The sequence below is a fragment of the Macrotis lagotis genome, chromosome 2 (assembly GCF_037893015.1).
Source record: "Macrotis lagotis isolate mMagLag1 chromosome 2, bilby.v1.9.chrom.fasta, whole genome shotgun sequence".
Lineage (NCBI taxonomy): Eukaryota > Metazoa > Chordata > Mammalia > Peramelemorphia > Peramelidae > Macrotis > Macrotis lagotis.
Window position 1 is genome coordinate 155,464,593 of NC_133659.1, and position 15,993 is coordinate 155,480,585.

A 15,993-nucleotide genomic window follows, 5' to 3' on the forward strand; every position below is an offset into this window, starting at 1 on the left:
ATTGGAGATTGTCTTTCATTTATTTCAAAGTACATGAATTAATTTTTCAACCTAGAAGTTGAAGGAATATTTTATTTCCTGGGACTTAGAATAGCATTGTATATTTTAGACTATGTTTCCCCTGCTTGTAAGTTGTTTCTACAGAGAGAGAGAAAATATTTACAATTTTATAGAATGTATGATTTCATTAGGGTAGGGAAGCTCACTAGGAAGAGCTTCCTCTACCAATATTTTTTCTAGTGTTTTTACTTTGGAATTCATTTTATTTTCCTCTATGCTTTGTATTTTTTAATTAAATTTTATTTTTTACTATTTAAAAGATAAAGCACATCTGGATCATTAGGATCCTAATCAGCAGGGTTTGACAACATATGTTTGTTGTACATTTCTCAGATCAAAGTGTTTTTAGGATTAGAACAGACTTTAGCCTTCATACTCCTTTTACAGATGACATCACAGAGACCTAAAAAGAGGAAGTTGATGGTCACACAAGCAACAAGTGACATAGCCAAGATTTGACTTCAGATTGATTCCTCTGATTCCAAATCCAGAGTTATACCTATTAAATTATACAGTCTAGTCTGGGATTTTATCTGTAATAAGAACTAGCTTTTCTACAATATAACCTATTTTATATATTATGCCCCCTTTTTTTCTCTGTCTCATTCCCTGACTATAGCTTAGAACAATTCTTAACCTGTTTGATGTCAGATATCCCTTTGGTAGTCTAGTAAAACCTGAGACCCTTTCTTAGAATAATGTTTTTAAAAGTAAAATATAAAGAAACTCAATTATGTAGTTGTTATTAAGTCAGTTTTCAGACATATTCAACCCATTGTCACCCTATTTGGTGTTTTCTTGGCAAAGATACTGTAGTGATTTGCCATTTCTTACTCCAGCTCATTTGACAGATGAACTGAGGCAAACAGGGTTAAGTGACTTTTCCAGGGTCTCACAGCCAGTAAGTGTCTAGAACTGAATTTTAACTCAAAATCTTCCTAACTCCACGCCCAGCACTCTATCTACTGTTTGGAATACAATTATCAAAAATTTTTTAAACAAGTTCACAGACCCCAGGATTATCATTTCATACTTTGGAATAGTTGTAGCCACCAAAAGCACTTTCTAATGTACCTAACTTACAAGGCATTGACTCGTTCTTTCAATAGTCTTTATTCTGTGGTGGGTAGGGATGTAGAAGTTGAAGGTGATTTTTCTGTCCTACAATGCATATTTGACTTTTGTCTCTCAGGTAGAATTGTTCAAAAAAGCCTCCTTCATTTTCACTACTTAGGCTTTTGAACCACTTCCCATCCCCACCCAACTCCTATCTCATGATTAAGCCTCAGTCCCTATAAGGCCTGCCTGAATGACAACTAGCTATGATACATTGCCATGTTCACTGCAGAGTTCAATAAATATTGATTTTTATGATGAAACAGTGATTTTCCCAGTGTCATAGAGAAAATATGAGATATTACATAGTAGTTGTTACTTTGAAAGAGTTGTGACCCACAGGGAAGGTCTATCTAAAGTGGTTTGGAATCCTTTTTTTGTAGCTGTTTATAAGTAAGATAAAAATGAATCTCTCTATCTGCAATGGACACTTTACCCATGGTAGCAATAGGTTCCTAGGTTCCACATTCTCTCAAAGATTCCAAAAGTATCTCATATATCATGTAATGAGGACACATTTCTTAGTACTGGCTTGACTTACAGGAGCCAATTCTTCAAATTCTGCAAATACTGCTAGGATATGTTTGGCTTTTGGCTCTCTCCTCTTTCTTCCCAACCCTGTGCTTTTGCACAATCATTTTTGGTCGCCACTATCCTTCAGCAACCCAGGTTCTCAACCCTAGGGTCATCCTCAACTTCTGCTACCACCCCCACTCTCCACCCCTACATAACCTATCAAGACTACTTTTGCAACACCTTCATTCTTCCCTGTCTCTCCATTCACAGAACCAGCCCTCCAGTTCAAGCCCTCATTACCTCTAACCTGGAGTATTTTAAAAATTATTTTTCTAATTAATACGCATATATTTTCCCCCAGCATACCAAAAAAGTTCTCCCAAACCTCCAAAACATAAACTTAAAATTTTATTTAAAGAAAAAAAAAAAGACCTTGTAACAAAAACACACGGTCAAGCAAAATGAATTCCCATATTGACCATGTCCAAAAATGTGTGTCTCATTCTTCATGTTTAGTCCATTGTATCTGTGGTAGGAGGTGACTAACATATTTTTTCATCACACCTCTGGAATCATGATTGATCTTTGTACTAATCAAAGTTCTTCTTTCAAGTTATAACCTCTTTTTTTCTTTTTTCTTTTTTTCATTTACATATTAAACTAGTTTTCAACATTCATTTTTTATAAGTTTTTGAGTTCCACATTTTTCTCCCTCCCTGCCCTCTCCAATACAGATAATAATTTGATATAGGTTATTCATGTATAATTATGCCAAATAGATTTTCATGTTAGTCAGGTTATGAAAGAAGAATTAGAACAAAAGAGAGAAACCATGAGAAAAAACATTTTTAAATGAAAATAGTATGCTTTGATCTGCATTCAGATTCCATAGTTTTTTCTCTGGTCATGAATGGCATTTTCCATTACAGAAATTTGGAATTGTCTTTGCACTGTATTGCTGAGAAGAGCTAAGTCTATCATAGTTGATCATCTCACACAGTTGTTAAATGTATACAATGTACTCCTGGTTCTGCTCCCTTCACTCAGCATCAATTTATGGAAGTCTTTCCAGATTTTCTGAAATCTGCCTGCTCATAATTTCTATCACATTCATACACCACAACTTGTTCCACCATTCCCTAATTGACAGGCATTCCCTAATTGACAGGTATTCCCTGTTTCCAATTCTTCACTATCACAAAAAGAATTGATAGAAATATTTTTTGTGCATGTAGGTCCTTTTCCCTTTTTTATGATCTCTTTGGGATACAGACTTAGTAGTGATATTGCTCAGTCAAAGGGTATGCCCAATTTTAGTGCTCTTTGTGCATCATTCCAAATAAAAAATGGTTGGATCATTTCACAACTCCACCAGCAGTACATTAATGCCCCAATTTTCCCACATCCCCTACAGCATTCTTCATTTTCTTTTTCTGTCATATTAGCTAATCTGAGAGGTGTGAGGTGTCACCTCAAAGTTGTTTTAATTTGCATTTCTCTAATCAGTAGTGATTTAGAGCATTTTTATGTGACTTAGATAACTTTAATTTCTTCATCTGAAGAAATTGTTTATATCCTTTGACCATTTATCAATTAGGGAATAACTTGTATTCTTATAAATTTGACTCAGTCCTTTTTATGTTTTTTAAAGTTTTTTTCATTTATTTAAGACAATGGGGTTAAGTGACTTGCCCAAGGTCACACAGCTAGGCAATTATTGAGTGTCTGAGGTCAAATTTGAACTCAGATCCTCCTGACTCCAGGACTGGTCCTCTATCCACTGCACCACCTAGCTGCCCCTCTCTTTATATTTTAGAAATAAGACTTTTATCAGAAACATTGACTATAGGAATTATTTGCTAACTTTCTGTCAGCCTCTTGTTTGGCCTCCCTTTCTCAAGGCCTCTCTAGTTGGCTCTCCATACAGCTGCCGGAGTGATGTTACTGAAGAACATGTCTGACAACATCATTTCTCTGTTCAAAACAAAACTTTGGTCCTTCCCTTTTGATTTTGGTATCAAATGCAAGCTTCTCTGCTTGGTGTTTATAAGCCATTCACAACCTGACTCTTCCCTACCCTTCTAGACTTCTTACACATTGCTCTCTTTCAAACACTCTAAAGTCTGGTCCAAAATGGCCCTCTTGGTCATCTTCGTGTTTAACATTTCTCATTGTACTTTTCTACTGTTGATCTATTCCCCATACTAATCACTGCTTTCCATATGAGACCTTTGCTGATTTCCTCTAATTGCTAAGACCTCTCCTCCAAATTACCCTTTTACATATTTTCTTTATCTATATGTGTTGCTTTAAAAGATTAAACTTCTTAAGGACAGGGATGATTTTATTTTAATTTTTTGTCTCTCCAATAACTGGCATGTTGAAGTCACTTTTAAATGTTTGTTGATTTGATGTTTAATTGGATTTTTTGACTATTACACCATTTGAATACCTATAAGCCATGGTACTCTGGACACATCCATCTTTGCTATGCTCATTCATTCAGTCATGTCACCTCTTTGTGACTGAAGTGGTTTGTTATTTCCTTCTCTAGTAGATCCCCATTTTACAGAGGCAATTAGGGGTTAAATGACTTGTTCAGGATCATGCATCTAGTAGGTGTCTAAGGATGCATTTGAACTCAGATCTTCCTGACTCTAAGCTTGATCTCTATCATTGCACCACCTAGCTGCCTCATATTCTGGAACTGAGAGAAAACAATAGCCCAACTCCTGTACAAAACCTTAAAAAATCTCTTTTTCCCTTGGAAATAATGAAGAGAAAAACATCTTGTTTCTGTACTGTCTAGAGCAGTCATAACCTTTTTTTATCACATTCACACACACACACACACACACACACACACACACACACACTCATTTTTCTACAATTTATTTTTTAGCATTCTTTTTTTGTTCTAAATTTTCTCCCTCCCCCATTTATTCAGAAGGCAAGCAATATGATACCCTATTAGACAGTGAAGTCATGCAAAATATTTCCATATTATCCATGTTCTCATACCTTTTGTTTAAAACACATGGAAATTTGACCTTGTGTCAATTTTTGTAAAAGTATTATATATTCAAGTGGCTAATATGTAGACCCTACCCTATCTTCCCCATACTTAAAGTAGAAGTTGCATTCATCCCTAAAATTTCAAACAGACTTTCAAAGAAAGAAGGAGGTTTATAGAAAAGTCAGTGCTCTGTGGTATATGGTCTGAATCAGAAAGGATTGGTTTGGTGGTTAACACTGAAAACCAGTCTGTTGGTCTGTTATAGACCTATGCAAACAGTCAAAGCCAGAAGCCTTGACTTTCCTATAAATAGGTCAGCCCAACAAAGGTTTGTGTTCTAACATATCAGTCTGAACTGTCAAACCACTTTCAGAAGATTGCTCTGTGGTGGGTTGTGTTGTTTTGTTTTTTTTAAAGGTCCTTCATTTAGTTGATACATTAATATATGACAGCAATATTCCCTGAGGAGGGTGAGACCAGATTCCAACTCTTTGGTGAAATGAATTCCAGCCAGTCTGAAGTGATGTAGATACATCAGTGGCAGCCAGATAAAAATTTTACGTGACCATTGGAGAGAGAAGGAAAAAAAACAGGAAAACAACATGATGAAAATAATTGACAACAAAACAGAATAAATTGCCCCCAAAGAATGAACATTTGTAACCTTTTTTTCTCTTCTTTTCTACTCTCCATTTGCTTTATCTTGTAGCTAATATGAATCCAGATGATCATTTTTTAACAGCAATGCTAGTGGTATAAGAAATCCCAGTTAAAATATACAAATAGATTGAAAATCTTGAGATCCCTAGTAGAAAAAACCCATTGGTCATCAGTCTCATATTAAAGATCAGGCCAGGCCTGCAATGAGGTTTTTATTTTTGCCTCTTTTGTTTCCTTGCCCATCTTCTTCCTGCTGAGTTCACTTGCCCTTTGAGACTGAAATTCCTTAGCAAATTTTATCTTGAATGCTGTGCTTTCAAACCAGTTGGAATATTAGGTTTCAGAGCACGTCACTGATTGCACGTGTGCGGTGTATGCATTTGCAGAGTGAAAGAAAGGAGGAAAGGAGACAAGAGTGAGAAATGTTAATTCCATAATACTAAAAGGATTTGGGAGGGGGGAGAAAAAATTGTATAGGAACATTAGTGAACATGGTGTAAAAAATTAATTAGAATCACAGACTACAACCTTAATGATGAAAGACTTTTGCTGTGTATTAATTTTTCTTCTTTGAATAAGACAGACACTAATTGGAGAAAATAATTGGTGATATTTATTTTCTATAACCTACTAAACAGCTGTGAGGTGTCAAGTCCCCTTGGAAGTCAGTTTTTAGAATATGGAGGTGTCCAGGTAATGGATGTGTACTATAGGAGGAAGACTACTTAGTAAAATTCCTTCCCTACCCTTTTCTGTTCAGTCCATGAACAAACACTCATCTAGCCTCTACTGTGAGTCGATGCCAAACCAATCTCATGACATAGATTACTAGGAACATGGAAAGACATGAGCCCCCTCTAAGCCAGTCTGTTTTACTTAAAAGGCAGAATACATAGCTCCATAGGAGGTATGATTTGAAGATCAACCAGAAACACTCCCCATACCCAAGTCACTCCCTCAATGATGTTGGAACTTTTTCTATCAGCCATTCCTTCCTTAGAGTCAGTCATTCTCTCCCCCAAGCTTTCTGATTTAAAATGCAAACACTCCTTCCTGAGCTAACCCATCAATTTATTTGCACTGATGTATTAAACTCTTAATCAATTGCTTTCCTTTCTGACTCAAATGGCCAATAAGAGAAGGGGGCAAGAGGCAGCATTAGAATAATGGGTCCCTGTGGGGAGAAGGGATATTAAAAGTGAGGAAAAGGGCAGATGGGAGTGGAGGCAGAGGTCAGCTGTCCTATCAGTTTTTCCTCAGATTCTTCAGAGCAGCCTCTGAGCAAGACTGAATGAGAATAGTAGTGTCCTTTGTGAAGCCTTCAGGCTCCTTACATTTAATCTTTTTAAAAATCATGATGAGTTTTTCTTTTTTTTGTTTTTAGACCTTCAAATATATCCCTCTCCTGTAATCTCCTTTATAGCAAAGATTTAAATGGGAGGAGGGAAGAGGTCAGTTCAGTTTAGATCCATCATTTCTGATAGGATACACAGTATTCTACTACCCCTGCTAAGAAGAGTGGGAGGTGCATCCTCTCATCTTTTCTTGGGAGCCAAGCTTGGTCATTATAATCACCTATTATATTATTATTATTATATTATTATGATGATGATGATGATGATGTAATTATAATAGACAACATTATATCATATAACTAAGATAAAAATTATACAATACGTATTATATAATTGCCTATTGTATTGCTGGCTTCTTTTTTTTTTTTACTACTTATATTTACATATATTTATATGTTTACAAGTGTTGTCATTATTGTGTGTGAATTTTTCCTTGGTTTTGCTTACTTGACTCTTTAGGTCCTATGCTTTCTTCATGCTTCTAAATTTTTCATAGACATCATTTCTTAGGGTGCAGTAGTTTTCCTTTCTATTGCCCAAAATTGATGATCACCTACTTGTTTGTTTTCCAATTCTTCTCTACAACAAAGAAGTGCCTGTTAAGGGAAAAAGAATTTTACTTTTTTTTCCTGAAATTTCTCCAAAAATGTTTAATAAATGTTGGCTGACTCATTTACCTTGGGAGTTGGGCAAGGATGGAACTATTCTTTCCGACTTTAGCCTCCCAGGGAGTTATCCTCTAGCAACAGAAGAATCCCTGAGTCAAAGAGCTTTCTGAAAGTATCTTTTCTTTTACCCTTTCATGCTTATTATTGATCTTCCCCCTCTTTTTTTGCAGAAATGGGAGCAAATTGAGAGCAATTCTAAATTGAGGCATGTTGGAAGCAACTTGTGCCTGGACAGCCGGAACGCCAAAAACGGGGGCTTGAGCGTGGAGGTCTGCAGCCCGTCCCTGTCCCAGCAATGGAAGTTCACACTTAACCTGCAGCAGTAGGATGGCTGAGGCGCAGCAACCCAACCTGACACCCACGAGCGCCGCAGCCCTCACGTTTCCTACCCATTGGGAAGAGTTTGGATGACTGCATCACTGATTCTATTTCTTAAACTTTCCACAGAACTATATACCTCAGTATTCCATCATGGTCTGAAACTAGGAGAGCTCCAACAGCCAGGGGAAGCATGTGGCCCGGGGGAAGAGGGGGATGCCACTTTCCTTATCTCCCCAAATGCAGTCAAAGCCAGGCTCCCCCTTCTCTGGGAGCCCTTCCCATTTCTTTCCTGGCTCCTGCTTAGCACTGGCACAAACAGTCGATTAACATCCCTAGCAACAACTGACATACCATAGGAAAAATGGATCTAAACACATACAGGTTGGGGAATTAGGGAGGGAGAAAGGGGTGTAGTTAACTTTCTCACTGAGAAGATCATTTTTAAAGCTCCATTTTTACCCCCATTGAAAGCATTATTTACAGTTTCTGAAAACTGAACTGTCATTTTGAAAGTTTATGGAGTTTGGTTTTTTTTTCTTCCCCTTCAGTTCCCACCCCAGCCTTCCCCAGTTCTGAATCCCCTACTCCCATATAATGTACTTGCTATATTTGGAAATGAACTTTTCTATGACAGGACACTAAATATAAATATATATTAAAAAATATGGTCAGTTCCCAATGGTTTATATGGGTCATGGTCATCATCATCATCATCATCATCTTTGTCAATTCTCCAGAAAGCTTTTTACCCTTGTGAAAAGAAGAAGAGGGCCTTGAACCCAGTCATGAAATGAAGCTCTATTCTGACAGGGAGAGAGCCTCACCTGTTTCCTAGGGTCTTCCCATGAGGGGGTGCTTCTCCAGCTGGCCAAGGACACAGGCGGCAACAGAAGAGGAAAGGGAAGCATCATTCAAGGCCAAGACCCAACCCTCCTCCCGGCAGCATTTGTGTCTGGCATTTTTACCTTGGGTTTGCTGCTGTGGATTGGAATTCTCTCTGTGTGCTCTCAATATCTGTAAACCTATATCAGTTATTTGTATTGAAGAATATTGCTTTTGGTCTTTTAAATTAAATTTCTTTTCTTTAGGAAAAAAATTTAAAAAACCCACAGCTCCCACTATGAGTAATGGCATAACTTGCCATAGTCCTTTGACAGGTGCAGACAAATTATGTTATATTATGTAACCGTCACAATACCAGCATTGGTCTAATTATTACTTGAGCCCATAAGACTCAAGCCTTCAGAATTAATTGAGCTGCCAGCTGAATGTTTGTGATTAGTTGTTGCGGCCAAAAATAAATCCAGTTTACGGATTTGGTCTAATTGGTGTCCTGATATGTGAGTGGCACCATCGTGGTTAAAGTGGGCTCTGGATTTCAACCTGCCTTTCCCTGGCAACATTTTTGAAGTCCTTATATTGGAATATATCACATCTTTTCTTCCCCCTCTCTAAATATCTGCATCAGTGAGCTTTGGATAAAGAAAGAAAATGAATGGAAAATCAATGCCAGAAAACTTACTGTAATGAATTTGTGCACAAGATGAGAGTCTTGGTTTAGGAGGACAATTTTTATTTAAACCATGGAGTGATTATAACCAGTAGAAGGGGGAGTGTGGGAGATTTTGTGTGTGTGTGTGTGTGTGTGTGTGTGTGTGTGCACGCCTGCGCATGTGCATAAATTTCCTTCAGGTTTTCATGGTAGATCTTTCTCTAGGAGCTTTGTCTTTGTGATGACATAGAAAATGATGACTATTAGCTAACCCCTTATAGTAAACAGGTCTTTGGTCTTCACAAAGTCCCAAGCTCAGAAAATTTGGGTCGACCAGCTAAAGGAGGAGCTGCTGGCTGCTGTGTGTTCATCAGATCCCACATATGTGTCTCTTTTGAGAGGTTGGGGAGTTGAAAAGAATAGGTGGATTTGCATATGGGAGGCCAGTGATAAATCAACACTTTGGCCTTTTATCCCATCCCTTTCCAATACACCTGTTTTCAAGGAATGGAAACTTTTGTCCTATTCCTCCTTTCCTTTCTCTCTCCCATCCCCCACAAAACACCAGATTTATGAGCATTGAGTAGTATAACACAACAGAGAAACTTTCTAGGTTGTTTTTGGCGTGTAACTGTTTCCCTTCCACTGTATCAACCCAACCAGATGTATTGTAAAGGAAAGGGACTGTGAGTTCTAAATTCATTCTGCAGCAGGACATAGGATGCTATAGCATGTTTCCATCTTTGAAGGAAGAAAAATAGACTCCAAGTAGATCCTTGGGAGGAGGCTAAGGATAAACTTCAAGATGACAGACGTGTGCAATCATATTGAACAAATACTTATGGGCAGGAAGCTCCTGCCCAGATGCACTTACTTCTGGATTCTGTTAACTGAAATCCCAGTCACTGATGAGCTATTGCTACTGTAAAGGGGCCCCCATAAGTATAGGGAAGTGTTTCAATTCGGCTGACTTTTATTTTGGAGGGAGAACTAGGTTTCTTAGTGAATTCCTGACCCCCACTCTACCAGAGTTCTTAATTATCAAACCCACTGTACTGTAAGGATGTATCTACCAAACTCTGTGTTGTGGCTATTGCCCAAAGAGGAGGTAGTCTTGCTTGATTTCTTTCTGAGCTAGCAACCTTCTACAATATCATGAGCAGAACAGAGAAGAAAAGAAAACAAAATAACAGGTGTCCTATGTTATAAGCTATGTTTACAATGACACAGTGTGCCAAAGTTACTTACTGTGATTTAATTATTTTTTAAGCATAGGGATTATCCTGCCCCAATTTTTAAAAATTAGAATTGAAAATGCCCCTCTGCAAACCCTCAAAGTAAAGTGTGACAAAGTTAGTCGTCTTCTCTGTGGTGGTCTTTCTTACTGTCTTCATAAGAGCTAAATGATGGTATATGTGAGTATGTTTTGCAAATTTCAAAATATAGTTTGGTAATTTTTTTTCCAGTTGATTTTTAAAAAAAGAACTGCTGTACAGAGCTTGTACTTTGTTCATTTTATAGATGGAAACCATCCTTGAAAATTGTTTAACTTAAATAAAGAAGATACTTTATACATAAAAATCTCTGACTAATGTGGTAAGATTGCTTTTGGTTCATGTGTAACCTAGATGTGACTGGTGTTTGAAGGTTGCAGTGACTTCCCATACTCCCATGAATGTCTCCAAAATTTTTAATTACATTCTCCAAACATTGTTCTGCCCTTTCATGGTTCAATATGACTTCAACATAGCTAGTAAGTGTCTAGGAGAATTTGAATTTGGGTCTTCTCGACTCCAGAGCTAGCACTCTATCCACGGCACTCATTTTCAAGAATTCGACAGATTTAAAGGGCCTACCTATGCCATCTCCTGCAGCATGCAGACAATGGTCAGGCCAGATGATACCTGCCTTTGGCTACTTCTCAACTGACTCAGTAGCACTACTCAGGCTTAAAAAGGGACATAAAAGAGTAGAGAAGTTTATTTTTAATTTAATAATTTTGATAAAAGTTGTAGGGATGGAGGGGCATAGAATTTAATCATCTAGATGAAAATTTTTGGGTCCTTTACTAGTGCAATTATGCACATTCTTCCTTTTCTTCATTATCTCAGACAACCAAAAATTGGCTACCCTGTCTTTTCCTTAAGAGACAAAAAAGATATTTCACCTAATTATGTAGTATTCTTCACAGTACCTCTGAGAGAAGGGAGTATAATCCCTGTTTTATTAAAGAAGTGAGTGGAGCCAAGTACCGTGTTCATCTGTGAGATGTAAATTCTTTCCCTTAATTCAGTCCTTTGATTCTTCAGTATGACTAGACATTTTTCTTTTCAATTTTTCTTTCAAGTCATTGCCAGGAAAAAAAATCTGTTCACAATTCTTCCTGCCTATTGACTTAACACTTAAGGAAATCTCCCTTTTCATATCCACCTTCTTATACATTTTGGGATACTTTGCTAATAATACACTATGTGTTTGTGTGCAAAAATATAGAAAAGACTTTTCTTCAAAGAATGTCCATATTTAAGGATAGACTATATTCCCATTTTGTTTATTGAAAATGAGACACCAAAAAAGTAGTTCTCTTCCCCCACATATAATCACAAAATACATTCTTTGGCCATCTGAAAAACCCTTTTAAACCAGAAATTATGTGTCTAAATATGAAGTCCCCTCAAAACAATCACCTGGTTCTTTCAATATTGCTGCCATTGCTAAAACCATTTTTCAGACTCCTCTTTGAGTATTGCCTTCAAAAAGGCAGCCTGGTATAGTAGGATGAAGAGCCAGTCTTGGAGACCCAAAGATTTGGGGTCAAGTACCTGGTGGTGTGTCCCTAGGCAACTCTGTTTAAATCTTAAACTTCAGAATATTTAGCTTTAACTTGTCTTTATAAAGGTTGTTTATTAACTGGTAATTCCCTATACCCATTAAACCACAAAAAAAAAATAAAATAAAATGCCATGACTCTAAAAAGAGATAGATATGAAAATGCCTCCCTTCTTTCCTTAAGAAAGTGGAAAGTCTATGTTGATGGAACATTGTATTTACTCTCAGATTCAGTTGATGTGTTAATTTGGCCAGAATACCACCTTTTTTCCTCTAATTGTTTTTTTAATTATAAGAGATGGCAGGGAAGTTGTTTATTCATTTTCAGTTTTGTCCAACTCTTCATGATCCCATTTGGAGTTTTCTTGGCAAAGGAAACTGGACTGGTTTGCCATTTCTTTTTTCTAACTCTTTTTACAAGTGAGGAAACTGAAGTAAACAAGATTAAGTGACTAATCCAGGATCACACAGCTAGTAAGCATATGAAGTCAGATTTGAACTCAGGAAGAGGTCTTCCTCACCCTAGGCCCAGAACTCTATCCACTATGCTACCTCACTTCCTGAATCTGGAAGTAAGGAGTGATATATTCAGAAATTAAGGGGGGTTAAAACCAAAAGATGTCAAAAAAACATTATTTGAGAAGAAAAAGAAAGTTCCTTTAAAACCCCACAGTATATTCTTTTTGAACTTTCTCAGTTCCTTGTGGATAGGAAATCTTAAGTCATATAAGGATAGAAATAGGTGCTATTTACTTTCAAGAGTCTTACAATCTAGTTGGGGAGAAATAACTCAGATACAAGAGAGAAAGAAATGAGTACAAAAGACAGATTCTAGAAGTGCGAAGGAGATGTTTGAGCAGGAGAAAAATCACTTTCATGTGGAGTACCAAGGGGGTCAGTGGTTAGAAAAGCTCTATGGAGGAAATATCAAGATAGGGATTTCTATGCACGATGCTGGGGGAGGGTAGAAATCTATTCCAGGCAGGAGGAGGCAATATTAGGGGATATTAACTGTTTGAAGACAAAGGAGAACAGGACAAAAATGGGATAGGTCCAGTTTGGCTGAAATCCTTGGAGAATTCCCCGGGGCGGGGGGAGGTGAAGTGATTCCCAGAAAGACTGGAAAGATAGTTTGGAGCTATATTTATATTGCGGCGGGTCTTAACTTCCATAATCATGAGCTTCTTTATACCTTAGTTGGGAGTATGAGGCCACTTAAGATGTTTTAGGAAAGGACTGAAATGATTAGAGATAAGGAAAATGACAAGTCATAGAATGAAGGCTGTATTTGAGAGGGAAGAGACTCTAGAAGATATAATAGTTAAGGGAGAAAAAATGCAAATCTCAGCAGGGGTATTACATTGGAATTATAGGTAGCAGATGAAAGGTAATTTAGAGATGAAAGTAACATAACTAATTGCATCAGGAGTAGGGAAAGAGTTTATGATAACTCCAAAGTCATGAGCCTGAGTGACTAGGATAATAGTGAGTACATGAGCTCCATTTTGGAGTGTTGAGTTGGAGGTCCAGGTTAATCTAACAGAATACAGAAGGAAATACAAGAAATGGAGTTTCTGGAGGCTAAAAACGGCTTTAAAAGTCATTTGTCTAGAGGTAACAGTTGAATCCATGGTAATGAATAAGATCACCAAAGGAGTATGCAGAGAGGGTCTCAAGACCATCACTGGAGAGGGGAAGTCAGGAGGAATGACTCATATCTAAGGCAGTTCCAAAAGGAAAATCTCCACAGTGTTTTTAGCAGTAGGAATATCATGAGATGCTCATGGAATGTGTAGGCTTTCAAAGCTGTTTTGAAAGGAATAACACTGATTTAGGTACATATTTTGATATTTAAATTTAAAGACCCAGTTCTTTTCCTATGTAGTGACATCTCAGTATCTCCTTTTATCGTCTCAACAACAATTAAGCATCATTTGATTTGTTTTGGATTTGGATTTGAAGTTGCTCTGAATTCAAATCCTTATTTTACTGCTTACTATATATTTAAACTTGGTGAAGACACTCAAACACTCTGGGTCTCACTTTAGGTTCATAGACTTTAGACAGAGAAGCTCTTTAGAGACTATTGAGTTCCTACCTTCATTTTACAAATGAGAAAACTGAGGCATAGAGAGAGATTACATGACTAGTGCAGTATCCCATAGTTGCAAGTGTCTAAAGTGGGATTTAAACTCAAGGTTTACTGACTCCACATCCAGAAACCTATCCAATATACCATACTGCCTCATTTTTAATCTCTCAGGTCCTTTCCACCTTTAGATATATGATTCTTGAGACTTGAGGCCACAAGGCAGAGAATTGGCATTATGATTAATATCCTTATTATTATCATCTAACATTTATATATTTATTTGTTTTACAAATCATGTTTCCCCCAATTTTGTGCAACATAGTGTAAACACTCTCATTACTACTAACAGATGAGGAAATTGAGGCTCAGCTAAGTGATTGGTCTATAACCATCTATTCAAAGCAACTTGGTGGTTACTCTTGGTCGATAGAGCACTAAGCCTTAAATCAGGTGGACTTGAGTTCAAATCTAACTTAAGACATTTATTAGTTATGTGACCCTGGGCAAGTCACTTTATCTGCCTAAGTTGCCTCAATTCTAATTACCTCATAGGGTTGTTGTCAGGATCAAATGAGATAAAACTTGTCAAGCTTTTATATAGTACCTACCACATAGTATGCCCTTAATAAATACTTGTTCCTTTCCTCCTTATTAAAAGAGGAACTATCTAACCATTCAATAAAAATTATATGCTTTGGCCAAAGTTTATTGCCATACTATCTTAGGTTAGGGTGATTATTTTAGAGAATTTAATCCTCTCATTTTAGTGTTTAGGAAACTGAGACCAGAGTAGTTAAGAAATTTATCTGACTCCTAGATCAGCGCCTTACACATAGCCACCTCAAAATCCTTGTTGACTAATAGATTGATAAGCCACATCAGATATAGATTTGAACACAGGTCCTCTGAATCCAACTGTATAACATTGCCCTGCCCCTATTTGCCCTAAAATCTGCTTTAAAATATCTGCTAGGGCACAAGAAACAGATAGACATATCTATATCTATATCTATCTAGCTATCTATCTAGCTATCTATCTATGTATACATATATATATATATATATATATATATATTCGAGAAATGATTTATGAGGGAAAGGATCTCAAGTGTTAAAAGAGTTCAAAGGAGTTCATTTCTGATCTGGGTGATTAGATAAGATGACATAGAGAAGACCTCATTCCCCTAATCAATAAATCCTACTGGTTCCCTATAAACTCTAGAATAAAATATAAGCTCCTAGGATGGTATTTGAATTGGTCTTCAAATGGGCCGACCCCAGTAATAATCTTATACATAATACCTCTCTCTCTTTTTCTCTTTCTCTCCATATATATATGTATGTATATATATATATATATATATATATATATATATATGTGTGTGTGTGTGTATATATATATATATATATATATATATATATATATATATATATATATACTCTTCATTGCAGTCAAGCTGGCCTTTATATTATTCAATGCAACCAGTATCAGTATTAACATTTTGATGCATTTTGGCATAACATCTAAATACTTAAAGGATAAGGTAATTGAATTATGGGGAGGAGTTGTTAAAATTCTAATTGTAGGGAACCTAAATTTGTTTCTTTCATCCCCAGAAAAATCTAATAAAAGCATTAACAAGAAAGAAATCAAGGACCTGAAGAGAATATCAGAATAATTAGAAGGGGTAGCTAGGTGGCGCAATGGATAGAGCATTGGCCCTGGAGTCAGGAGTACCTGAGTTCAAATCCGTCTTCAGACACTTAATAATTACCTAGCTGTGTGGCCTTGGGCAAGCCACTTAACCCCATTGCCTTGCAAAAAACAAGACAAAAAAAAAGAATAATTAGAAATAATAGATCTCTAG

General features: G+C 36.8%; 1 protein-coding gene across 3 annotated transcripts in view; it reads left to right on the top strand.

Annotated features, from left to right (window-relative positions):
* Nucleotides 1-10,885, top strand: part of GALNT2 (polypeptide N-acetylgalactosaminyltransferase 2) — a 392,856-nt gene extending 381,971 nt beyond the window's left edge. For 2 of the 3 annotated variants that reach the window (XM_074223035.1, XM_074223034.1), the window contains exon 16: nt 7,562-10,885. In XM_074223035.1, the coding sequence (XP_074079136.1) occupies nt 7,562-7,717 (156 nt within the window). In that variant the 3' untranslated portion in view covers nt 7,718-10,885. The remainder of the gene's footprint in view (nt 1-7,561) is intronic. The other variant, XM_074223036.1, reaches the window with a different exon arrangement.
* Nucleotides 10,886-15,993: the final 5,108 nt, after the last annotated feature.